The 27,062-nt window shown below is 49.8% G+C and overlaps 2 protein-coding genes across 2 annotated transcripts in view; one reads left to right on the forward strand and one right to left on the reverse strand.

Moving 5' to 3' along the window:
• Window positions 1-27,062, forward strand: part of SHMT1 (serine hydroxymethyltransferase 1) — a 1,020,383-nt gene that overhangs the window by 123,997 nt on the left and 869,324 nt on the right. The window lies entirely within an intron of this gene.
• ALKBH5 (alkB homolog 5, RNA demethylase) lies at window positions 692-25,712 on the reverse strand. The gene is made up of 4 exons (XM_084861564.1): window positions 23,819-25,712; window positions 16,452-16,532; window positions 4,664-4,819; window positions 692-3,792 (listed from the first exon to the last, which is right to left on the reverse strand). The coding sequence occupies exons 1-4, from the start codon at window positions 24,586-24,588 to the stop codon at window positions 3,618-3,620; spliced, it is 1,182 nt and encodes a 393-aa protein (XP_084717690.1). The 5' UTR covers window positions 24,589-25,712; the 3' UTR covers window positions 692-3,617.

A 27,062-nucleotide genomic window follows, 5' to 3' on the forward strand; every position in this document is an offset into this window, starting at 1 on the left:
GAGCATCAGCCTGGGGACTGAAGGGCCCCCGGGTTGACTCTGGCCAAGGGCACATGCCTGGGTAGCGGGCTCCATCTCCAGTGGGGGGCATGCAGGAGGCAGCCAATCAATGATTCTCATCATTGACGTTTCTCTCTCTCCCTCTCTCTCTCTCTCTCTCTCTCCCCCCTCCCTTACTCTCTGAAATCAATAAAATTATCAGGTCCTAATAATCCCTGGAACTTGTACATGTTTTTATATTTTACATTTTTTAACCGTGCAGATGTGATTGAAGATCTTTACATGGGAGATTATTTTTGGTTATCCAGCTGGGCCCTAAATCCAATCATACAAGTGTCCTAAGAAGATGGAGGCAAAGGGAGATTTGATAAACACAGAAGAGAAGTCCAGGAATTTCAATACCCATTAGAAGCTATTAGAGGTAAGGACTAGAGGCTCCAAAAGAAGCATGGTCCTGACAACACCCCAGTAATAGCAATTTTGGGTGTCTGGTCACCAGAACCGTGAGAAAATAAATTTCTGTTGTTTTTGGTAATTTGTTACTGCAGCCACAGAAAACTAATACAAGTAGATGGGATGGAACTCCATTTGCCATATTGTGGTTGAATTAGTACCACAGGTAGGCTATAAATGTAAGAATTCAGGGGGGAAAATCAACAAAATCATTCTGTGAGAAACTGGCTACAGAGAATTTATGATAAAGAATATTGTATATTTTATTTGTACTTTATGTGCTATACATCTTTTATATCAGTACAATTTATAATAACATGTGTGTATATGACATATACCAGGTCTGTCTTGTATCCTCAACACCCAGCACAGAGCTTGGTACACAATAGGACACTCAAATATTTTTTGAATAAATGAACATGACTTTGGACCTCAGTTTCTCCCACCACACAACAGGGCTGGAGGAATGAGATGGGCTCCCCAGGTGGGCAGTACTGGTGCCAGATGTTGTTAAGAGTACCTACTGTGTACAAGACTGGGCTGGGGCAGACTGATGGACACAGCAGCTGGCCCAAACAGCTGTGCCCCAGGAAATGGCTGGGAACAGTCAGATTCAAGGAGTCAGGCATGGGATCTCACATTCCCTTAGGCCTCTGCAGGCTTGGGGACTGCTCAAGGGATTATCACAGTCCAAGAGATGGGGTGCCAAGTAGCCTCTGTACAGGCACAGAGAGTAGTAATGCCAAAGACACAGCAGGATCTGCTAAGGCGGGATCCTCTTTCTCTATGTTCTGTCCCTCAATACTGCAGGGCAAAGGGCCTCTTTCACCCAGGGACTGGGAAGAACCAGGGTCTGGCTTTGTCACAGCTACAGAAGAGAGCCCTCTCAGTTCCCAGCGCTCCATGTTCCTCATCAGGGGCCCAGGCATAGAGGGTGGTGCGCACCTCTACATGTATATTTACATCATCCTGGCAAGTCACTCTCCCTCCAGCTCCAATGTCCCCTCTCCAGGCATCCAGGGCCCAGTCTGCAGCCAGTGGCTGACCCCTGTAGGCCAAACTGGCCAGATCTGTTACCAATTTGCAGGAATGACCCCTGGCTGAACAACTGTTCCATCTGGACTTCCCTCTGTTAAATGGGAAGTGGCTTACCGAGTTTCCACAGCAAGAATTTGGCCAAGCAGACTGGCTGTGGGCACTGGAAGCAAATGAAGGAGATTCTAGGCCAAAGCCCCTAACCAGAACCTGGGAGCCAGGTCTAGTATCTGGAGGTACTAAAACCCTCTGGGCCCCAATCCCACTCCATCCCAAAATGTCTGCTTGTGTCCATATACCACAACTCTACTGGTATGAATTTTGAAAGCAAGGACCAGGATAGTTTTGCTCACTATTGGGGCCACAGTGTGGGATTGCCCAGAATATAAGAACTCAATAATTTGTTTAAAGAGCAAAACCACTTGTGTGTCTTCTACAAAGACCAGGCTCTCCCCGCTGCTTTTGCTCATGCTGTCCTTCCTTCACTAACACATATCCTCTTGGTCACCCCTAGGAAGAGGAGCTTCCAGAACTCGGCAGGGTAGATCTTGGCTCCTGGGAGTGGGAGAAAAATCAGAAGTCCAGTCCACCTTCAGCCCCCGGCCCTGTGTCAGTGATTGGTCGTCTCCTCTGGAGCCCTAGTGGACAATAAACTCTGCTCACTACCAACCCCCATTCAGAGTTTAGAGAGAAAATAAAGGGATGAAGGAAGCACCAAAGGCAAGCCCTCTTTTATGATAGCATCAGACACCTGTTTCAAAATATATTAGATTTGGTTTTTATTGTAGAGCACACATATCAGGGCAAAGTGCTGCACACGCAACTACAAATCATTGAGGGGGAGAGGAGCTGTAAAAAAAATGCAACTGCCTTCGTTATGCAGTTCCAACTTGAGGATCCATGCTGGCAAAGGAGTTCTGGCCCTGAGAAGGGCTTCCTAATGGTGGCTGCCCCAGATCTCTGCAGTCCCAGGCCTAGGACTCTATAAAACAAGGTCTTCCCCAGGGTGGTGGCAACGTGGGGAATCTGCTCAGGCCTAGCAAGGAGACATTTCTAATAAATCTAGACCAGCAAAACCTCACAGCCCTCGAGAATCGGAGGAGTGGGAACTGCCAAAGACTATTTTTTTTCCCTTTTATTACTATTTTTTAAAAGCCCCTTCCCCGGCTCCCATACCCCGAGGTGGAAGAGACACTAACCCGATCTGCAGACCGGGGCTCTGGCCTTGGATGTGTGCTGCAGGCAGGCACCTTTCTATGGGGGTGACATGGGGAGAAGGCCCAAACTGGCCAATGTAAAAGAAAGGAAAGGGAAAGGAAAAGAACAAGACCAAAGGAAAAAAAAAAAAAAAAAAAAAACTAAACAAAAATCCTGCTACACATAATAGTTTTCCATACCCCATTTAGAAGCAATTTCTAAAACTGTCCCAACATGGCCAGTCTAACTGTTCCGTACAATCACACGCATATGCCTGGAAGGAGCAACCCAGCAGAGGCGTGCTCTTGGCAAGAGGTCAGGACCGCTGCAGCCAGGAACCTGTAGGCAAAGCAGGCCAGTGGGCATGGAGGAAGCCCTGGACTTGCCAATAGCTCTGGGGTGCAGGGCTGGCACTATTGAAGCCCCTGCTCAGTCATCCTGAATGTTTCTGCAGCCAGAGGAAGAGGGTGTTGTGTGACTTTCCAGAGCCTGGAGAGCAGGTGACAGGTAGAAGGACAGCAAGGCCCAGGAGACCTCAGCCCAGCTTAGACATGGGGGGGAGGAGGGGGGCGAGGAGGAACAACTTCATTCACAATACTGAGAAAATTTACATATAGAGCAAAACAAGGATTTTCTTAACCAAAACATTTTGTTACTTTTAAATAAAACCAGCCTGACACAGCCCCACTTGATGATGGTTGCCCCATGTTCCTCTACTAGCCACTCCAGAGTGAGCTGTCAGCCTTTTCATCCAAGAGGAAAACCAAGACCAAATTCTGTTCTTTAGCCTCAATAGGCAACAAACCAAGGAAAAATAAAAGGGTCTAAACAAACAACAACAAAAACACACAGAAACAAAACCCCTCAAAACGCAACAAAAACGGGTGGCTACATGAGGATTAACCAGAGTTCCCGAGAGGCTGCAGCGGGCCTCAGTGCCTCCGCATCTTCACCTTTCGGGTGGGGCTGCCCGCGGCCTCTGAGCAGTCCTCCGACTCATAGGACTTGCGCCAGTAGTTCTCAGAGCTGAAGCTCCCCCTCCGCCGGTGTGTGGGCAGCAGCACTGAGCGTCGGTTCTCTTCCTTGTCCATCTCCAGGATCCTAGGCCTGTAAGGGTCAGGGTGGAAACGGTTACAAAGAGGCTGGCATGGTAGCAGGACCTCCCACCTCTGCACCTAGCTCTGACCCTCATTGGCAGGATGACTCACCCCCACTCTCCCAGAGGGCTGTACTGGCAGAAGCAATGGCACTGTTGTTCCTGCCCACGAAGTGTCCCCTATTCGCTGAGACACTTCCTAAGTACCCTGTGTGGTCTGCACAGCTCTGAGTCAGGTGCCCGAGGACACTGCCAAGGCTGCCGAATAGAAAAAGGCCTTCCCTATTATAGCCCAACACCCTGCATAGTCCTGCCATCTCTCTTCACTTCTCAACCCCCCATCTACTCCTCCTTTCTCTCTGCCCACTACCCCCCCCACTAGCCCCTGAAACCACCAAGTTCTTCCTGCCCCAGTGGTTCAGCCCATGAGTATCTCCTGCCTACAATGCCCTGCCCACAGGTCTTCCTCATCTGTCTGGTCTTAGCTTACACAGTACTTCCTCACGAACCGTCCCCAGTCCCTCTGAAATGGGGCCCTGGCCCGCTAGCTTCTGAGGCCCAAGCTTTCCTCCTAACATTAAGTATAAGCCACAAGAGCGCTTGTCTGGGTGGACTGGAAAAGGGCAATCACGGGCAGGCCATGAAGCATTCCCACTTGTCAGAGTCTTGGCCTAACCTCTTCTTTATGAGGATACAGGCAATCGGGCTTAAGTGTGAATGGCACCAATGCCACCAGCCCAGGGGAGCTAGACATAAAGCTTGAGAAATGTGGGCAATGCCAAGCTCCTAGCCACTTATCCCAGGCGCTTCTCTATTCATCTCACCCTGAAGCGAGGCCATGGGCTGCTTTGCTAGCCTTATTAAGGGTCCTAAGCCAAGTACCTGTGAGCAGCGTCGGGGTCTGCCTTGCGGTGAGACCGCTTGGGTTTCAGAGCAGGGTCCCTGTTGTTCCCTGACAGGCGATCTGAAGCATAGCTGGGCGGTAACACAGAGCTGCTCAGGGACTTGGTCTCCAACCGGGGCGCGTCTAATCTAGTCCTGCAAAAGAAACAGGCATGGGGTCACCAGGGGGCCTCTGGTGGGGGTGTGGATCCCAGCAGACCAATTCTTTCTCCCAAGTGGGGAGGCCGGAAGCTCGGCTCTGTGCCTCAGTCTCTTGTAGTGCAACTAAGGCAGTGGCTGACAAACCTAGGCTCTCCAGCCACATGCGGCTCTTTGGCCCCTTGAGTGTTCTAACACCACTTCTTCAAAATAGACTCTCCCAGGCCGAAAGCCGACTTCTGCAAATGGGCCAGAAGTTTCAATTGCACTGTACATGTGTGCCCGCACGTGGTATTCAAGGGGCCAAAGAGCCGCATGTGGCTGGCGAGCAGCGGTTTGCCGACCACTGAACTAAGGTTTGGTCTGGCTGACTTTCAAAGGCACTTTTTAAGTTCAGGCTTAGGATCAGGGAACAAGAATACTTTTGTATGGCCCTAGCCGGTTTGGCTCATTGGATAGAGCATCGGCCTGGGGACTGAAGGGTCCCAGGTTTGATTCCGGTCAAGGCCATGTACTTGGTTGCAGGCACATCCCCAGTAGGGGGTGTGTAAGAGGCAGCTGATCGATGCTTCTCTCTCATTGATGTTTCTGATTCTCTATCCCTCTCCCTTCCTCTCTATAAGAAATCAAAAAAAAATTTTTTTAAGAATACTTCTGTAGGAAGACTTCCATGACAGAAATCAGCTGCCCCCAGGAAAGATCCCAGGGCACTCTCTGAGCTGGATGAGGCAGCTTCGGGCCCAGAGGTTCTCTAGACATTTCCACCTGCCAGAGGACTGAGAGCCCTCTGGTGGGCACCAACATACTCCAGCAGACAACTTCATCCTTGCCTAAAATACCAAGGCAGGAAAGTCCTCCTGGCCAGGCCTAGGGAAGGGCTGGAGGGGAACAGAGGAAGAGTTTCCCCCACTCTCACTCAGGGACTGCGGCAGAGCCAGGAGAGCCCAGGCCCAACTCCACATTCATGTACTTGGCTCTCACCCCACCACAGCCACCTGGCAGCTTCTGTTTATTCCAGGATACTGACCAGGCCAAGGGCTTTAGAAGGCAAAGTTCTCACCTAGCACTGGGTGTGGATTTCAAGGAATACAATGCCTGCCTAGTAAAGAAAGAGGATGCAAGTAGAGTCAAGGAAGGGGGGTTGGAGAAGCTGGGCAGGGAGGTATCAGGGCAATGATCTGAAGCCAGGCTAGGGAAACCTCAAAGAAGCCCAAGGCTCCTTGCACGGTACAGAGGAGGCTGGCACGTCAGGCTGGTACAGCAAGGAGGAGGAGAGAGGCCTGGGGTGGGGAGTAATTGGTGCATAGCTGGCAGAAGGCCCCGAAGGCAATTTCCCATAGGCTGCTTGACACAAAGCAGTAATTTGGTTCTGAGGAAAAAGGTGCTGTGATCAGGGCAAGACTCAAAGGACATCCTCACAAAATTACTGAGGGGAAGGAGGGCTGGGATCAGAGGCTGCCTTGCCCTAGCCTGCCTGGCATTCTTGGTAACAACTGCACCCAGTCTTTGCAGTTCCCCCTACCCCTACGGCTGGCATGCTGTAAATAGAGAGGGAAACTGGGTCAGAAACGTAGGAAGTCACGTGTCCTGGAAGTCTTGGAGAAAGGGTTAAGCTTAGGTAAGACTCCAAGCCAGCCAGGCAAGAGTCACGGGGCTCTGAACCCGGGCAGGGGTCTTCTCCTAAGACGAGCAGGGGGCACCTTTTAGCTGGGAACACACGTGCTGACGCTCTCAGGCTCAAGAGAGTGGGCAGGAAGGCCACCTAACTGGTCCCTGCCCTTTGCTTTGGCTCACACAGCTCTTCCAGCCTCAGCCTCCCCTCTGGGCACTCCAGGCTCAGGGAAGGAGGACCTAATAGCAAGAGAAAATCCAGCCCTGATCACCATCCCTTTCTGGGCCTCAGTTTTCCCATCTGAGCAAAGAAGGAAATGTGACTGGCTCTAAGGCCTCTTATTTTTTTATTTCTATTTATTTATTATTTTTAAAAAATATATTTTATTGATTTTTTACAGAGTGGAAGGGAGATAGAGAGCCAGAAACGTCGATGAGAGAGAAACATGGACCAGCCGCCTCCTGCACATACCGGGATGTGCCCGCAGCCAACGTACATGCCCTTGACCGGAATCGAACTCGGGACCTTTCAGTCCGCAGACGGACGCTCTACCACTGAGCCAAACCAGTATATGCCCTAAGATTCTTCAGAGAAGCACCAAGAAGAGGTAGTGCTGGGCAACACCCATATATGAAGGTGGGAATTAGAATCACCTGAGCCCCAAAGCCCTCTATCAGGCCAGACTTCATATCCTTATGCTGAGAGGTCCAGGCAGCAGAGATAAGACCAAACAAGACATTAGCCATTAAGTTTGACTGCAAGGACTCCAAGAGTCTGAAGCCTCATGGAGGAACATCTGGCACCACTAAACTAAGTCCTACACAAGATGCCACAGGTGGCAGGGACCACACGCTCAGGGCAGAAAAGCCCCTGATTCAGAAAGCCCTGGTAGGCAGGGCATAGTACCCTGGGGTTGTTTCCTTGGGTTAGTGACACATGGCAAGAGAGCAGCAAAGCCACCAAGAGGAGAGCCCAAACTACACACCTCAGGGGCCAGAAAACACAGCACATCCTGCCATGCTGGCACAGGCCATGTCCTGGTTTGGCCCCGCCCTTAAGCTGCTAACTAGGTGAGCGGCCTGCCTGGGCTGCCCGGGCTGCCCGGGCCCAGTAGTGGTGGCCCCTCACTAGGGTTCTAGGACTGCTGGAGAAGCTGGGAAGAAAGTTACGACCAGCTGATTCTGGAGAGACAGGACAGGGACCTGGACGGGCCCTGCTGTCTCTAGCTGCCTAAACGAGGAAAGGGTACTATTCTCCGCATTGACTGTTCTGTAGTTATCATGGGGCAGCCCTCAGAGGAGGGATGATCAGAAGTGGCTCTACCAGAAGTCCAGAATCATATACTTTGGGGACAATATAAGTGTTGGGGCTCCGAAGGACTCCTGACCCATCGCCTGGGGCTGTTACAAGTACATCTCAGAAAAGCTGGAGAAGCTCCTGTCCTCCCTCCACATCCAAAAGCCACAAAGCTGCAGGAAGCCAGGCCTGAGCCAGATCCCAAGCCCAGAGTCCACCAGCAGCTTAACTTCAGACCAAACCCCTCTTCAAAGACCAGGGAGCAGGCAGGCCCTTCAAGGTTCAGTGTGCACAGCCACAGATTTGGAGTAAGGAAGACCAGTTCTACCAGTAAGGTCTGGGCCCCTCAGGAGCAACAGGAGGAAGACCTGCATTATAGAACTGAGTCAACATCCCCTGGTCACATCAAGGCACCACAGGCACATGAGGCGAGGGACGGGCCTTGGCACACGGGAAGCAGAACAAAGGGAGGATGACAGCATTAATGTAACACATTGCCACGTGACTGAGGGAATGGGGAACTGACTCTCTTCTTTTATCACTCAGGGGATCCTCCAGAGAAGCTGCTAGATAATACTCACTGCAAAGGTGGGAAGCAATGAGAACTGGAGATCAAGCCACTTGCCTAAATCACACAGCTACAACCCTACGATGGCTTCCGAAGCCCAGGTGGGTTCGAATAGCTGCAGCAGAACAGGGCAGTGCAGACAGACCACCACCACCAGTCTGAGCTTCAGGCTCCGCTCCCAACCACTCCCCCAACGTCCGGCTCACCCTCACCAAGCACCCTTCTGTGCTAGTAAGCCTGGCTGCCCCCATGGGAGGCAGGAAGCAATGTGCTGGAGCATATCTGAGTACCCCCTTGTCTACTGAGTGACCTAGGTCAGTGGTCGGCAAACTCATTAGTCAACAGAGCCAAACATCAACAATACAACGATTGAAATGTCTTTTGAGAGCCAAATTTTTTAAACAAACTTCTTCTAACACCATTTCTTCAAAATAGATTCGCCCAGGCCGTGGTATTTTGTGGAAGAGCCACACTCAAGGGGCCAAAGAGCTGCAGTTTGCCAACCACGGACTTGGGCCCCTAGGCCTTAGCTCCAGCACCTCTGTGTATGAAACCCCACAAAACCCAGATCTGCATCACTGTCTCTCCTACCACAGTGCCCACCCTCTCTAGGCATGCCCACCTTCCCTCCAACCTCCCTAAACATCATGTACTTTCCAACTCCTGCCTGCTCCCCCACGAGGCAGTTCTGGGACAGTTACAGAAGTCTGCTCTAGCCAGAAAAGCCTAAAAGGCACGTGGGAGTTACTACCCAAAGCAAGGGCACTCACTCCAAGCACACAGTCCTGGGCTTCCAATAGGTCTCTCCTCAAACACAGCCTGGAAAATACCCAGCCCCAAAAGGTATCTTTCCCAATCATTCCACCTAGTTATGAGAAGTGCTCGGGGATCCCCCAGTTCAGGCCTGGTCAAGTCTGTCATCCTCCAGGAACTAGGTCAGACACCAAGCTTGCTTTCCCTCTCCTAGGCCACTGCACACTGCGCCTCCTGGTGTCCCTTTCCTAACCGCTCCATGTACCTCTGCTCGTGCTGTACGCTGACTGGGCACAGCCTTCTCAGTCCCTACGCTGACCCAGCAAGAGCAGAGGGGAGGCATGCTAAGGAAGGGGCTAGGAGAAGCACACACAGCATTCTTAAGTTTAACCATGCCCAGCACCACAACTGCTCCAATTTATAGGTGAGAACATAAGGCTCAGAGCCAGGCCAGGAACCCAAGTCAGTCACATCCCCTGGTGATCTCATCACCTCTTTATTCCTGGGCCAGTTGTGAACACAACAGGCTGGTCAGGCTGCCCAATGGGTAGGGTGTATACATGTGCACACACTCATTCGACCAGAGAAGACACAGGAGACAAGAATCGTGAAGATAGAAGCTATGGCAGGGGTCTCAATGGGGATGATGTCTCAGACGTGGCCAAAAGCTCTCTACTCATCCCCATCCCTCAGGGGCAAAGCTGAGTGTGCCTTCCAATCTCACTTCAGCTCACCCACACACACAGCCTCACACTAGAGCTTTCAGGGAGCGTCTCCCCTGATCCTGAGACCCCTTGATCTAAATGACCACATAAACCTCCTCCAGACAATTTCTGCCATGCAAATACATCCTTACCCCTCTGCTCACATGCTTCAGCAGCTCCCAGCACCCTCCAGATTTCTCTGCACAGCACTAAGTCTTTTCTGACTCTTAGATTGTATCAATTGCTCCAACCCCATCTTTACTCTGTGTTCCAGAATGGACTTCCTCAGAGTCCCCAGATTTCAAGCCTCTGTAAAGAGCATCTCTTCTGTCTTTACCCCTAAGCCTCTTCTGTGCTTGTGTGAAGCCCACTCATCCTCTGACCACCTTCATGTAGAAGTCTCTTGAAAGCCTTCCTAGGCCAGTCCCTGGTGAAGTGCTAAATGCCTGTCCTTCCCCAAAGGAAAGGGAATGAGACCACGTTCTTGGTACTGGCACAGAGCCTAGCTCATACCAGCCTTGGTTAACACTTGGCAAATGATACACCAGCTGCTTCTTCCAGCTTCAGCCTACTCCGAGATGAGCACCATTTGACCAGGAAGTGTATTCACACTGCCCTAAGCCACCTTATGTAGTGAGCTATCCTATGAAGAATAAAGTCTTGTATACAAACCTCCGGGGATTCCTGAAGACTAATGGATTGGATGCGCTGGCCACCAACTGAAGTCCATGAGAGCCCAGAGCTCTCTCCTGATGATCAAGTGTTGATCCAAGGCCTCCTTCCCCGATATCACCCCTCAACTACAGAGGTCCTCTAAACTTCCTGTCTTTGAACTTATTACTTCTGCCTAACAAGCAGTGTCTAGCACAGGAGCCAGATCACCAAGGCCCCCCCCCCCCCTTTTTTTTCTTTAAATTTTGAGAATATGTTTATTAAAGCTTGGAACAGTGAAATGAGGAAGGGCTTAGGACAGAAGCAACAGGAGAGCCTGGGCAGGGCTACACTGGCCTCTAAAGATGTTACAGGAAAGAAGTGCACATGAGGGGCTGCTCTAGTTCATGGGAAGTCAGAGAAAAGGGCATTGGGGACAGGTTCAGGAGATACATCCGAGAGGGAAGAAAGGTGTGAGTATGCTGAGCCTTTCTTAAACACCCTCCCCAAACCTACCAAGCTAGATATAATGTTTTTTTTAAACATCACCTGGGGATATGTTTTTATTGAATTTTTTTAGAACTAGAGAAAGGGGCAGGGAGAGAAACATCGATAGGTTGTCTCCTGTACATGCCCTGGGATTGAACCTGCAATCTAGATATGTGCCCTAACTAGGAATCGAACCTGTTCCCACAAACCAAGCCACCTGGCTGGTGCTGGATATAAATACCTGCTCCCCCCAGGCCTCAGGGAACACACTCTGTGCTTCTAAAATGGTGCTCATTCAACTTGTGCTGCACTGGCATGCAAAATGCCTACCTATCACGTATCAAGCACCAAGTTGCCTTGAGTGCTTTGTGCATGATAGATGCTTAATGTTTCCAAGTCAGGAATTCCTGGTAAGAGATCATTCCAAACTTGCTAGATCACCTGAGGCAGTTCACTTCCTACCTGAGCCCTTTTCCGGAGTTCACACTCTACTCTGAGAATTAATGTGCAGGCAGTGCTCTACCCGTGCCTAGCACCTAGTAGGTGAATGCGTGGCATGGAGCAGCTCGCAAGGTCCTTCAGAAGATTGCACACCAGAGAATCATGGAAAGAAATGGGACACCACTACCACCTGCCCTGCTGAATTGCTATACCCCAGAATTGAGGAGTCCCTTCATTCTCTAAGCAGTAATTTAAAACTTTAACTAGGCCTTCAAGAAGGTTAAGTCCAGCTTCCCGCCTGGGATACCAATGACTGACGAAAATGCATGTTAGGCAGCTTGCCCTGAATGGACTGGGACACAGAGACATTCAGGGAAACTGGGGATGCTGAGGAGCTGACCAGCCTGCAATCCACTCTCTGTAGAGCAGGCCCCTTGTCACTTAAAACACTCATCTATTAGCTCTCTACTTGCATAGCAGAAGCAAGAAAGCCCTTCTGTATGTGAGTTTGTTTCTTAAAATCATAGCATATACCCCAGTGACACACTAGGGCAGGAGCAGGGCATGTGTGGGGTGTGCCACTGTGCCATCCACAAAGGGACCACAAGACCCAGCACCAGGAGAGCCAGGTTCTAGGCTTCACTCAGCCATTTACTGGTGGTACCCCCAAACATAGTAGTATTATAAAGCCAAGCTACAGCCCAAAGATTCCATTCCTATAGAAGCTCTCAGGTCACCCCAACATCCCAGTCCTTCCTGTGAGAAATGATGGCACCATGTGCATGATGACTCAGCATCACCCATATTCAAAGGAGCTGCATTTTGTTGAGCCAGAAAGCACTTGGCAGACACCCCTCTATTTCCTCCCCATAAAGCACTAAGAAAGACCATCCCAGCTGACTGACCTGAGCCGGTGACAGAGGCTCAGGCCTTTGCTCAGCAATCTGTGTAATCTTTTTCTGAACTTAAGGGAAGACAGACTGGCTATACCCCTCTGCCTATGAGTAGGGCCAGCTCAATGCCCAAATTCTACTCATTTAAACATGACTTCACAGAAGACATCAAATTAACCAGGTGCCTCACTACGGCCATACCTCTGATGTCTGGGAAGTGCCTGGGCCTGGATGCTCCCCTTTTCATCTTGTCACCAGCTGTCCTTTTCCAAGACAAGTCCCTACAGCTACTCTGGAGCTGCTGCTCCTCAGCCTGAACTGTTTTCCTCTGAGCCAGGCCTCATGCTGAACCCCAGATGGATAAGGCTCTCCCTGTCCCTACAGAAAGCAGATGTGGAAATTCACAATGCTAAGTGTACTGGCTGTGACAATTTAAGCAGGAAGGGGGTATAATAAGAGGATTACAGGTGTGTATATAATGCTCCCTGAATGTCAAAACAACCAATATCTGAACCTTGAAGGATGGTTAGGTTAACCAATGTGCAGTGTGTGAATGTGGGTCACTGGGAAGGTAGAAGCTGAGCGTGTTAGATGGAAAAGCATTCCCAACAGAGATCACACTGTTGCAAGAGCCCAGGACAGAAATCCAAGGTCCATACTAGGAAATGCAGGCACTGTAACGGAAATGAGGAGTAGAAGAGATTAGGCTGCCTGGATGGATAGGCAGAGACTAACAAGGATTCTGGATTTTATTCTATCAACAGAGATGCCTGTGCCTCAGCTGCCTAGGGAAGCTGGGGAGCACTTTCCCACTCTTCAGCCCTCTCACACCAAAAGCTCTGTGTGTCTGCCCTCCACCCTAGTACGAGGCTGGCTCTTGGGACCACTCAAGTCACCTATAAATAGCCATTATCTAAGGTCAGACCACTGTCAGGGGCCCAGTTGGCTAAAGAGCTTCTTGGAGGAACTAGTAAGAGTATAGGCACCTAGCTCTACCAAGAAGCATCTAACTTAGCCAGCCAGGTATGGGAGCCACCACCAAGAAGGAAACAGCCTAGCCTGTGTGGCTCAGTTGTTGGATATCGACCTATGAATCAGGGTTTGATTCCCCGTCAGGGAACATGCCCAGGTTGTGGGCTCTATCCCCTACGTGGGCTGTGCAAGAGGAAGCCAATCAATGATTCTCTCTCATCATTGATGTTTCTTTCCCTCTCCCTTCCTCTCTGAAATCAATAAAAATATTTTTTAAAAACCGGAAAAATAAATTTACAAAAAAAAGGAATCAGCTGATACTCTGGAATCAGCTGATACACCTCCAGTGAAGATTTCCGAGATAACCTATTGTGAGAAGCTTGGAGGAAACACTTGTAAAGTTGCTGCTCTGTTTCTGTATCACCCTAGGAGTTCCTCTGTAGTTTGTTTTGGGCAGACCACTTGTCCCTGACTGCACGTGAAGTTGTCAAGTACAGACTGAGAAGAAATGACTGGAGAGAGGCTAGAAAGGACCTAATACTTGGATTCCGTCACTTCCAGATTCTGGGTTTTGGCCTGTGCTGGGAACCACAGGATAAGAAAGTAAAAAGGCAAATAAAAACCCTTCTTCTGATGAATTCTGGGAACATTCTTTGGCTAGAGCAGAGAGGCTGCCAGCTGCCAAGCTGACCCATGTCTGGAGCTCCCGAATATGTCTCGTACTCTGCCTTCACTATAGTTTTTTTTATTTTAAATATATATATTTTATTGATTTTTTACAGAGAGGAAGGGAGAGGGATAGAGTTAGAAACATCAATGAGAGAGAAGCATCTATCAGCTGCCTCTTGCACACCCCCAACCAGGGATGTGCTCGCAACCAAGGTACATGCCCTTGACCGGAATCGAACCTGGGACCTTCCAGTCTGCAGGCTGACGCTCTATCCACTGAGCCAAACCAGTTCCAGCTCACCATAGTTCTAAATCATCTCCATTCTACATATGATAAAAGACTCAGTTTTGACTTGATGAAGTGGCAGAACCACACCAAAGAGACTTCACCAGATTATTCTGAAGTTCCAGGCCCAAAGGGCCAAGATACCAAAGTTATTGACTGAAGTTAAAAAAAAATGGCAAGTCAGAAATAAGGACTTAAAGGCAAAACCTGGAACAAGCTGAGCATAAAATACCCATGAATCCATAACAATAAGTACATGATTGAATAAAGACATAAAAGTAGGGGAGAAGAAACAATTCCTATTCAGAATTCCAAATACCTTGTGGAGCCACTCCCCCTTACAGAGGCGGAGCTAACTCCCCACTAAGTGTACGCTACACACAGTGCCTTCCCTCCTGAGGAGACAGTATGGACAGAGAAAAATAGTATAACTTTAGCATGCAGAAATCTGATTACCACCACCATATCAAGCTCAATATCAAGATCCTGTGCCCTAGACACAACACAGAGGAGAGTGGTGCTTTATTTTTCTGTGGTCTTCCTCTCCAAAACCTGTAACCTGTCTAGCCATGAGAAAAACATGACAAACATTGGACAAATCCCAATTGAAAGACATTATATAAAACACCTGACCATCAATGTTATCATAAGTAAGGCAAATCTGAGAAACAGTCACAGACAAGAAATCTAAGGTGATATAACAACTAAATGTAATGTGAAATCCTAGAACAAAAAAGTACATTAGGAAAAAACTAAGGAAATCTGAATAAAATATGGACTTGAGTTAAAAATCCTAGATCTATATAATTTTTCCATAGTAATACAAATACCACATTGACATAATATGTTAACAATAGGGGGGCATGGGGGTGCTTGGTACATGGGACCTCTTGGAACTATTTCTACAATTTTCTGTAAATCTAAAACTGTTCTAAAAAATAGTTTATTAAAAAAATTTTTTTAAAGCCCTGGCCCTGAATTCTAGGTGATTAGAGCATTGGCCCACGTACCGAAGAGTCATGGGTTCGGTTCCCAGTCAAGGGCCTGTACCTAGGTTATAGGTCTAGTCCCTGACTCTGGTTGGGGCTCATGTGGGAGGTAACCAATTGATGTCTCTCTCTCACATTGATGTTTCTCTCCCTCCCCTGACTTCTTTCTACTCTCTCTAAAAATCAACGGAAAAAAATATTGTCAGGGGAGGATTGACAACAAAAAAGATGGCAAGCTTTAAGGACATCCTGCTCCAGCTTGGGACTAAGCACTAGTCCTGCTCTGCTCTGATGTCTTAACTGATCCTGGGCAATTACCTTGCCTCTCAGGACTTGGGTCAGCCCATTCATCCCATGAGCAGAAAGAACTGCAGGTCAGGCTAGTTTTGGCAGTGTTGGCCAGTACATCCCTGACTCCCTGGCCAGAGAAGAGGAACAGCCAGGCCTAAGCTATGCACCTGCTGAACACTGCAGCCTAACCTCCCACCTTCATTTCCTTTCCTCACTCTCTGCTCCCTCCCAAAGTGAAAACACAGGCATTTTAAAAGCAAGCTGCTAAGGCACAGTCTAAAAATAATCAACAGAAACACATGACAAATCAGAACCAAGGAAGCGGGGAAAAGGGGAGGTTATGGAAATGTGTTTCCCAAATCTTGTCTTAAAACTGTTCCAATAAACACTGAGAGAATGGGCTTTTGCTCAGTCCTAACTAAGCTCCCTAGTTAAACAGCTACAGAATTTAATTTTCTGATGAAGAAGAGATACAACATTATCCTCACAGAATTCAATTAAAAAAAAACAAACAGACCTGCCCTGGCCAGGTAGCTTGGTTGGAGCATCGTCCTGATAAGCCAAGGTTAATTGCAAGGCAGGGCACATATAAGAACCAACCAATGAATGTATAAATAAATGGAAAAACAAGTCAATGTTTCTCTCTCTCTCTAAAAACCTATAATGTAAAAGTGTAATAAGCTAATTAGACAGGACCACTCTTCAGACGAAGATGAAGCAGAAGCTGGGGCTTCTAGGAAGCCTGGGTCCCAGGTGCCAGAGGAAAGCAGTGCCGGCAGCTGGGGAGGGGGGACAGGAGGGAGGAAAAGGAAGGCCTATTCTTGCAGGAATTTTGTGCACCGGGCCTCTAGTCAATAAATCAAAATAAAACACAGGAAAAACCCCAGACCTTACAGCCTTTTCCTTCTCTCAGGTTTTCTGCTGCCATGCCAGATAAAAGGAGACCAGTTCTAAGGCAACCCAAACCTAGATCTTTAGACAGGCAAGCCTGCAGGTGCCAGACCAGGGCACTTACTTCCTGAGGATGATGACTGCTCTTCGCTCCTTGATGTCCTGAGGCCGTATGCAGTGAGTGATTTCATCAGCAGCATATCCACTGAAAATAAACACAGAGCATGTGAGCATGGAGAGTAATCAGACAACCAAAGGAGAAAAAATATGGCCCAGGTCTTATTGCAGCTGTGTGCCTCATTATTTGAGAGGTAATTAACACTTCTGTCCTAAAACCATGCAAGGAAAACCTGAGATGAGGCAAAGGAGAGCCTTAAGGCAGAAGCGAAAGCAGGAATCCCCCTGTACAAGCGAGGAGCCTTTCTTTAAAGGGCTACCGAAAAGATATACCTTGTCACTTTGAGACAGTTGGAGTGACTCAGGCCAGACCTTGGTGACAAAAGTATCTCCTCCTCTTCTCCCTGTCCCTCACCCTTTGGCTGCAGAGGAATCCAAGTTAAACGCTGACAGCACTGACTGCAATGTTCGCAAAGAGAATCTGTCTACTTGAAAAATAAAAGCTTTAAAAAAAACCTCCATTTGGGGGAATCCAAAATCTTGAAGACAGCTGTGACACTCAAATACCTGTTTTCATCAAGACACATGATTTTTTAAACTGCTCATCAACCAATAAATGTAGATGATTGTCCTTTTCACCGCTAATATCTTTCCTATTGATACTCTGGAAGCAAACTCGGCTTCTCAAGCCCCATCACATGCCCTCATTGAGAGCGCGGCCCCACTCCCACTGATTAAACATTTGACACAAACCAGAGGGTCCTGGACCACCCTGGGGCAAGCCAGAACCTGAGGTAGGTTCCTTACCAAGAAGACTGATCCAGGCTCCCCATGCAGGGATCTGCCAGCAGCAGAGGCCTTCTGGGCCCTATTTCCAGGGCTAGGACCTTTAGGTCCCCTCCTACGTTCTTACCACTCCACACTGGGGAAGTGCAGATCTGGGCTGCAAGACAATCCCATGTAAACACAGACCTTCTTCAGAGAGCTAAAGCCAATTCCCCAAAGGTTCTCAAGGCACATTCTATGACCTAAATCTGCAGTACTGGCTACAGGCAACCTTCCCTAGTGTTAACAAGTGTTATCAATCTGTTTGCCTTTCCTGCAGGCACTACACCAAGGGCCTTGACTTCCCATCTCCAACAAGGAGCCACTCCCTTAACATAGTCATGGAGAAAATCCAGATGTTTGCCAAGTCCTGACTGTCCCCATGCCCAAACGGCTCTAGAATGTAAAACAAAGCACAGGGCCCAGGTCTCAGAACTAGTGAGGAGGAAGGACTGCAGGAGCCTACAGAAATGACCCCTCCTGAAAAGCTCATTAGCACTGGTCTCTGGAACTTCCTGGCAGTTGTGACAGTGTATGTACTAAGCCCTCCTCAGAGTATCAGGCTTCGCTGGGAGCGGGAGGCTCAAAGTCCTGACCAAGGGACATTCTTCTGGCCAACCTTCAGCAGAAAGTGTCCAGCAGAGACCAAGAGGGTTATTTACTACTAGGGAACCTACCTGCCATAAGAGAACCTGTTTGCAAGGCCTGGTCTGCCAACTGGAAACTTAATATGCCTGGGTCCAGCTTTACCCTTGGCATAAAGAAAAGTTCCAGTGCCGCCTGCTCTTTTGTTCTCATAGAGGAGAGAAAAGAAGAAATACCTCATGCTGGCCAGCCTGCCTGGGATAAGCCCCCGCAAGCAGCAGTGAGCAGTATGCTACAAGCATCAAGACTCAGAGACGCCGAAACCGGTTTGGCTCAGCAGTAGAGCGTCGGTCTGCGGACTGAAAGGTTCCAGGTTCAATTCCAGGCAAGGGCATGTGCATTGGTTGCGGGCACGTCCCCAGTAGGGGTTGTGCAAGAGGCAGCTGGTCGATGTTTCTCTCTCATCGACGTTTCTAGCTCTCTATCTCTCTCCCTTCCTCTCTGTAAAAAATCAATAAAATATATTCAAAAAAAAAAAAAAAAAGACTCAGCCTGGATCTGTCACCCACTAGCTTTGTGCCTTAGAGTGACCCCTCAACTCACCAGGGTTGGGTCCCCCTCACTGCCCACCCACACTTCTCTACTACTACATGTAGCCGTATGAAAAATATCTTCCCTACAAGACAAAGCTTTGCAAAGTTCTTACTCATCTCTGTATACAGTGGACACAATGACAAGTGTGTTGAGCTCAACTGTTTTTACTGCTTTGAAGCCTACTTCTGTGTCTGCAAAACAGCAAGTCACTCCTCATAGGATCAAGTGCAGAATAAATGAGAAATCTGAAAAACTCAATGAAAAGGGACTGTACACTTCTCCTCTAGGGGACAGTCTTAGAGACTGAGTCGTTAAGGCACATTTCCAAAATGGCTACGATTCTCCTTCTACTCTGTGCCCAGCCTGGTGCAGGATAAAACCAGAGACGGAGGGACTGGCCAAGATATCGGCCTTGTGACAGCCTCCCTCTGGCTGTTGATACCTGCTTTGGGCATCATCCAATGATCTTTGCATGGCTGAGAAGCTTAGGTTTTGAGGGGGTAACAGGTCAGCCACCTGGGCAAACCTCCAAGAAGACACACTTCCTAATTTGTAGGAAAGCTTCCTACAAAGAAGGTCAATCTTCTCTGAGTTCCAGTTCTGTATACACCAAGGTACAGATGGAGTAGCTGAGCAGAGAAGGCAACTCATCTCCATAGGCACTTTACCAAACTTCAAACATTCTATCGTGTGAAAGAGAGTCAATCTTCGACAACAGCCCTAAGGCATTAACAGCCCTGTCTGGCAGAGGAAAAACTAAGGCCCAGACAGGTTAAGTAACTTGCTCAAGGTCAAATAGCTAAGGTGGTGACACTGGAACTATAATCAAACTCCTGGTTTCAGTGTGCTACACTGGTTTTTGCTTTTTTATTTTGGATAGGAGAGTAGGTAATAAGGGCTAGGAAGAAAAGCCTGTCTACGTTTCCTGGTGACAAGATCCGGTCTTCACTAGCCTCAGCAATACCTTAGCAACAACTGTACACAACTGCCCAGCTGAAAATGCCCATCCAACCCTGCAATTTTTATGGCCTACTTATTTTCTGCTTGCTCTGAGATTAAGCTCTGGCACAAATTAACTCCACAGCTTGATTAAGACCACAGCTTGGCCGAAACTGGTTTGGCTCAGTGGATAGAGCATCAGCCTGTGAACTGAAAGGTCCCAGGTTTGATTCTGGTCAAGGGCATGTACCTTGGTTGCGGGCACATCCCCAGTAGGGAGTGTGCAAGAGGCAGCTGATTGATGATTCTCTCTCATCGATGTTTCTAACTCTATATGGTTCTCTCTTCCTCTCTGTAAAAAATTAATAAAATATATTAAAAAAAAAAAAAAAAAAAGACCACAACTTATTGTACCTACTAGCTTCCTTTCCTTCGCTGCCCTCTGCCTTCTTGTCAGGCCTGGCAGAGCCAATATCAGCCAACTCCCCTGGCCCAGAGTGCCTCCTGAGAATGCACCGCCCTGACTTCATCCTGAGGTCCCTTCCCCTCCCGTGGAATCAAAGATTCCACACAAGAGATGTGGCCCAGACCTATATGCCCTACTTTCCCAACTATTTTAAGCCAGAAACCTAAATTTTGCTTTCAACCCGCTGAACAAGATCAGCTCTTAGCCCAGAACTGGCAGGGGTGCCTACTCCACCCCATCCATTATCGAAGTTACAGGCTGAGCTCACTTCTTCCTATACCATGGCAGGGTGATACAGGCATTTCCAGACAGATGGCTAAGGCCTGCGTCTCTGGGCACAAGGCCACCACAACCATTGACCATGTAGTAATGATTGAAAGTAGCAGCAAGTAAGCAATTAGGCTGAGGTAATCATTCTAATTAATCCAACTGAAATATGTTTTAATCTGCCCATTCACACTACAAGGAATAAAAGAATGTGGTATGGAGAGGAAGTGAAATATATTATTTTCCTAGAGAACAGCATTAAGAGAGTCCACTCAAGGCCAACGTGGGAAGGTAAGGGGAAAAACAATTGCTAACTGGGTTTGGAACAAAGTCTGAAGTTATTCCAGAAGGGTCTGTGAGGCCTTGCTCTATGTCCACAGTTGGACAATGATGAGTTAATTTGTGCCACCCACTAATATCCATGCTGACAATTATCTCTCTCTCTCTAAAAGCCTAAGGAGCTATCCGACCAGTAGCTATGATGTACAATGACCACCAGGGGGCAGATGCTCAATGCAGGAGCTGCCTAGCTGTGGTGACTTGGCAGCTGAGGTTCTCGGGTGACGCACCCTGGAACGAGAGAGGAGGGAGGCCGATTCCAGGGTGTGTCACCCAAGAACTGCCCTCTGGTAATCCAGGACCCCTCGGGGAATGTTAGAGTGTGGGTTTCCGCCTGATCCCATACGCCAAGCTGAGGGCCCCACCACAGGCCTCTTGTTAAATATAAAAGTGTATTCCCACCATGTTGCCTTGGACAGGTACAGACACTGCCACCAGTAACTGAAGTCTGAATTAGATGAGGATTACTACAAACCTTCCCCATCTACAGAGAACCACTCTTCATCAGCCGTTCCCTTCTAATGGCAGCCTGACAACTCCTCAACTCTGGGCTGGGATACATACTACTGTGTTTCCCCGAAAATAATACATCCTCCAAAAATAAGACCTAGCGCATGGAAAGATAAGACACCCCCTAAAAATAAGACATAGCGCAACTTAGGGAGAAAAAATTAATATAAGACACTGTCTTATTTTCGGGGAAACAGGGTAGGAAGTGAAAGAAAGCTTCACCTTTTTACCAACTTGGGAAGAACCAAGCAGGATTTGAAGAGAACCACAAGCAGGCAGGTGTTCACCCACCTGCACACCAAGTAAGCTGAGAGTGCTAGGTGGGCAGGTGCTATAAGATTTAAATAAGTGGGGGTGTTCAGAACCCTAGAGCAATGGTCTCCAGTGAGGATGATTTTGTCCCACAAGGGACATTTGGCAACATCTGGAGACATTTTTTACTGTCATAGGTGATAGTGGCATCTAGTGGATAGAGGCCCGGGATGCTGCTGAACATTCTACAATACACAGGACAGCCCCAGCACAACAAAGAATTAGCCCACCCCAAATGTCAACAGTACCGCTATTTACCAAGGCATGCCTCACCAGAATCTACTTCAGGTCCAGGTGAAGGTGAGAGCTAATAATAAACTTCATCTGCCTCAAGTCAGCACCTACCCATCCCCCTTACCTAAAAGAGTTTGCTTAGCTAACTCCTAGTGACCCTTCAAGTTTTCCTCCCCCAAACTCCAACACTCCAGAGGAGGTTAAGATGTCCTCCCCCTTCAGTGCACTCCTGCAGTTACCTCCTTGGGTTGTACCCATCTGCAGTCTCTACTGGGCTGTGAATTCTATGAAGGGAAGAGGCATGTTTTATCAAATCCATAGCTGCTTCTCCAAAGAGAGAGCAGGGACTCATTAAATGGCTGTGCACAAAAGCAAGCACCCATTTAAGGGCCAGGCCCTGTATCACCCACAAAGTCACCACACTTAATTCTATCAGACTTTGGAAATTGGCATCACCCCTACTTTACAAATGGGGCAGCAAGCTCAGAGACCGCCCACGAGATCCCACAGGAGAGCTGGATTCAAAGCCTGGGGCAGCACTTTCCAGGACATGGCTGAGCCTCCTACACTAACTCCACAGCCAGGACTTTAGGACTTTACTATTTTGAAGAAACGATGAAGATAATTTTCCTGATGATGCAATCCCGTTGCCAATCACTAACTGACCAGCATTGAGAAAATTTTTTAATCTTTCAATTATAGTTTACTTTCAGTATTATTTTGAATCTGGTTTCAGGTGTACAGCATAGCTGTCAGACAATCATATACTTTACAAAGTGTTCCCAGACCTGCATTTTCAGAACCTGAAACTTCTGTTCTTCAATGAAGAGGTATGCATGTGCATAGGGGTGGGGAGCTTCTCTGTCACAAACTGCTCCTTGTGACCTCAATACACAACCAACTACTGTTAGACCTTCTGATGACAACCCCCTGTGATCTTGTGGAAAATTGATATCCCATTAAGAGACCAAATGGCCCTTGTATTAAGTCCTCTCAGATCTAGTACCATTCAATGAAGTTAGACACTACGCTGTCTTCCACAGCATGTCACTTGGGAGGGTGTGCCCTGAAATCCCATCCTAAAGGGCTCTGCTAAGACACCAATCTGGAAGCGCCATGTATAGGTCTGAGAAGCCAGAAGCCCAACTGACAAAGGAGCAACTGATACATAAGGAAGCCAAAGTACTGCTTCTACTGCCACTAACTTCCCCAAATTTCCCACCAGGAGGCCTCCAGAATCACAAGGCTCTGCTGCCACCCCAGGTATGGAATCAGCCTCAGCTGTTCAACTCAAATTAGATGACCTACTCATGATATTAAGAGGGCTCCACCGACCCTGCTTCTCCCCATGACTGTGGGCTACAGCACTGACTGCACTTCCGAGGTTAAACTGCTCACAACAAAACCAGTGTGTCCTGATGCTGTACTAGAATCTGGTGGTCAACCCAGCCTCTCTGAACAGCTGGAGTCTAGACCTCCTAGGAGGTTTGGGGATTACTGAAATACATTGCTAGTTTACTTGTTTCAAGGCTGAAGGAGGCAGCTTCCAGATCATGTTCTGCTTCTTATAAACAGCAAAGGTATTCCAGCAGGCAATCTCCTCTGGGGGCCAGGGCACTGACTAATTCTCAGCAGAATCTGGGGCCTAAAATAGGCCAAGGACCTAAGTTCTGCTGCTGACATAACTACAAGACCAAATTCCTGGTAGAAACCCGCTTTATTTTGTTTCATTAATTCCTGATAACAGGTAACAGGTCTACTGCAGCCAACAGGGACTGAATTTTAAGTGTGGGCTCACTCTATTCCCGACCCACCCACAACTCTGTTCAATTAATTCCAAGGAAGTCATTCCCTTTATTGGGAATGGAGAATGTGTATCAATTAAATATGCTCCGGGACCTTCCCCTGTATTTTCTGTTAAGAAATTCATGAACAGTTTACTTTCTCTGTTAAGAAAACCATGAATGGCACAGTTGGGAAGATTTTGAGTTCAACTCATTTTTTAAAAAACACATACACTTGAAAACGGAGGCCCAGAATAAAAAACTTGCTAAAATCACAAAGGAAAAGAGATTGCTAGTATCTTAGCCTTCTGGAAAGATGCCTATAGATTAATTCTCCAGTCCGTGATCACGTCACACCTACCCTCCGGACACAGAATTCTAGATAGTTCCCAGACCCGTCCCTACTTTCTTCCTGCAAGTATTAAAGACTGGAGTAAAGTGCGGGCTCCTATTGGCTGCTGCCCCTGGGCCAGGGTAGGCAGCTACAGCAGCAGGCCGCCCTCCTCCCAGGTGGGTTACCTGAGCACAGTCACGCTCCCCCTGCGCACAGGCAAGGAAAGCACAGGTTCCGACACTCGGATGGGCTTGAACTGGAACTTGCAGCCGAAGCAGAGCGCGGAGTCGCTAAAGAAGGACACAGACACGATCGGGCGCTCGAAGATGTGGATGGGGTCCACGTGGGACACGATGCAGCCCCCCGGCTGGTAGTCGTTGATGACCGCGCTGTTGACGAAGCCCTCGGGGATGACGCGGTGCTCTACCAGCTTCTGGATCACCAGTTGGTGGACCCACTCAGGGATCTCGTCCACGTCGCCCGGCGGGTAGAGGCGCTCCTGGCCCGGCCCGCGCTTCTGCAGCTGGGCGCCATACGTGTAGCCCTCGCCGAAGAAGTACTTGTTGCGCAGCGGCGCCCGGTCCACTGTGTGCTCGTTGTACAGGCCCTTCTCGGCGCGGGACACCACCTCATCGATGCGGGCCTCGATCTTGGCGCACTCGTCCTGGCTGAAGAGGCGCATCTGGCGGATGCCGCTCTTCACCTTGCGCGCCTCCTCCTCCTTCTGCAGCTGCTGCTCCTCGTAGTCGCTGCGTTCGGGGTCTGAGTCTTCCTGGTATTTGCGTTTGGCCCCGGACGGCGGGTAAGGCTCGGCGGCGGCGGCGGCGGCAGCGGCGGCGGCCACGGCGGCGGCAGCAGCCGCCGCTGCCTCCCGACTGCCCGCCTTATAGTTGTCCCGGGACGTCATGGACTTAAGCTTTTCACGCAGGTCCGTGTAACCGCTGGCGGCCGCCATGGCCCCGCGACGCTGCTCTAGGGTCCTTCGGGGCGGCCGGGCATGGCTCTCGGGGGACGCGGCCCGGGGACCCCGGAGGGCAGGGGCTCCTCAGGGCCAGGTCCCCATACGAGGACCCGGCTGCGAGAGTTGAGGGCCAGGCGCTGGGACGAACCTCAGGGGCGGAGAGTCATGCAGCGGTTGGCTACGAAGCTTCCTCCTCCTCCACCTTCTCCACGTCCCGGGGGGCAGGGGCGCCAGCAGCGCCTCATGCCGCGGAGAGCGGCTGCGGAGAATCGGCTCGACTCCCGGCTGGACCCTCAGACGCCCGGCCCAGCCCGCACTTTAAAGCGCTCCTCACGACGTCACGCGCCGCTCGCCCGACGTCCGCCAGCGCCGCTCCTCAACAAGCTCTCCAATGCGCACGCGCAGTGCCGCAGGCCACCGCGGCTCCGCGCGCAGCGGGCTTGCGCGAGCTCGCGGGCCGGGTCAGCAGAGGTGCAGGCGCAAGCGCAGACGGGGAACCGCCGGCCGGCCGCCACCCCTCCCCCACGCTAGGACGCCGAGGGAGCACTCTCCAAGAACACCGAAGGGCTCCCTCCACAGGGGTGTGCTCACACTGCCAACGCTATCGCTGTGCTGCGTCACCGCATCGTTCCACTGTCCGAAAAACGCCTCAGCCCCCAGCGCGCAGTCACCGGGAAATCGCCAACAACCTAGGTTGTCGGGTTACCGTCCCTTTTGGTTCTTTCACTTCTTTCATGGGCCCCCCTGGCCACGCGCCGGGCGGACCCAGAGCGGAGCTTCCGGAAGTTGGTTGGTAATCCTGCTTGTCAATCAGGCAGTCGCCTTGGCTACTGTATCCGTCAATTAGTGGCTGGGAGGGCTATGAGGACCCCTCAAAAATGAATGGGTGTCTTAGTAGGTGCCTGAATGGGGACCCTACCAGAAGAAAAAGCCCTCAGACGCTAAAGGAAACTTCTGAACTGCCCGGCTAAGAGCACCGACTTCCATCTCTGACCCGAACCACGATGTTCGCAGAATCTGGACGCATTGGCGGGGCACCTCACTGCCCCTCTCTCCCTCACTGCCACCGCTGCCTCCCGCAGCGGACGTTCCCCGAGTCACGTACGCGTGGCTTCGGTGCGTGCGCAGCCGCGGGACGCTCCGGGATTGGCTCAGCTTTTCCTGGGCGCTGGAGGCGGGTGTGAGGGCGGCTCTTCCGGAGACGACACAAGAAAACTCTGAGGACGGGAAGGCTCGCGGAGAAGGCAAACTTTACTACTGGAGAGATTAAAAAGTTTTGAAGCACTGTGGTCTGGCCGGGCTCCGCGTGCGCAGGGGCGTGGCGACTGGGCGTGCGCCGGGGCGGGCCCTCGGTGGCAGCTGCTGCTCTCCCTCCCCGGATCAGTTCGTCCACTGGGCTCAGCGCTCAGGGCCCCTGTCCGTGACCCCTGAGCCCAGCCTCCCCCTGACGCTGCCGGGTCTGCAGACACCCTGTCACCGCTTGGCCTGTACGCAAGCGGTTTCAAGGCTCGGTTCACTTCCTCCTAGTGCCTCACCAGATTCCCACTGGAATGAAATGCTTCTGCATCTGCCTTCAACCTCAACTCTCTGGTCATTTTGCTTCCCGCCAGTGTGCTTGTCAGGGCGAACACTGAACTCTGAATTTGTTTATTTGTTATTTTTTAATCCTCACCATGGATATTTTCCCATTGTTTTTGTTTTGTTTTAGAGAGAGGGAAAGACAGAGAAACATCAATGTGAGAGAAACACATCTATTTGTTGCCTACTGTGCGGCTGGGGCCAGGGAGGAGCCTACAACTGCGGTCTATGCCCTTGACTGGAATCGAACCGGGACCCTTTGGTCCTCAGGCCAACTCTATCTATTGAGCTAAATTGGCTAGGGCTGGATTTGAATTTTGACCTGGCAGGCTGTATGACCCTGGGCAAGTGACTTTTCTTTCTGAATCTCAGTCTTCTGGTCTGTGAAATGGGAATAACATTAGTGCCCACCTCACATGGTAGTTGCGAGGATGAAGTGAAGTCATGTATGTTAAGCAGAGGGTATTGCTGACCTTGAGTCTACACTTCAGTTTCTATTATAAACTGAGGATCCTACCAATCCCTGTAGGGAGCTGGAGGTTGTGTAGTGACTTAAGGCCAGGACAGCAGGATCTGTGTAATGGGGAATTCTGGGGCCCTGGGCACTGCTCTTAAGCCCCCTGCCAGGTCACTTGCAAAAGGCCACACAGCTAGCCAGCATACAGATGTGGAATTTGAACACAGGCCTTTCTGGGTCCGCAGCCTGGGCCTTTAAGTACCAAGCCAAGATCTGAAGAATCTTGTGGGTCCGGGCTGGGGAAGACCAGAGTGGTGACTGTGTGGACATTGGAACCTGGCCACGTCCACCCCCGTCCCACACAGGGGCAACAATAAGGTCATTTTGGTTACTTTTCAGCACACAGATATGGTGTATCCTGCTACACCCATTT

This window comes from Pipistrellus hanaki, assembly GCF_964339955.1.
Source record: "Pipistrellus hanaki genome assembly, chromosome: 16".
NCBI classification, from domain to species: Eukaryota; Metazoa; Chordata; class Mammalia; order Chiroptera; family Vespertilionidae; genus Pipistrellus; species Pipistrellus hanaki.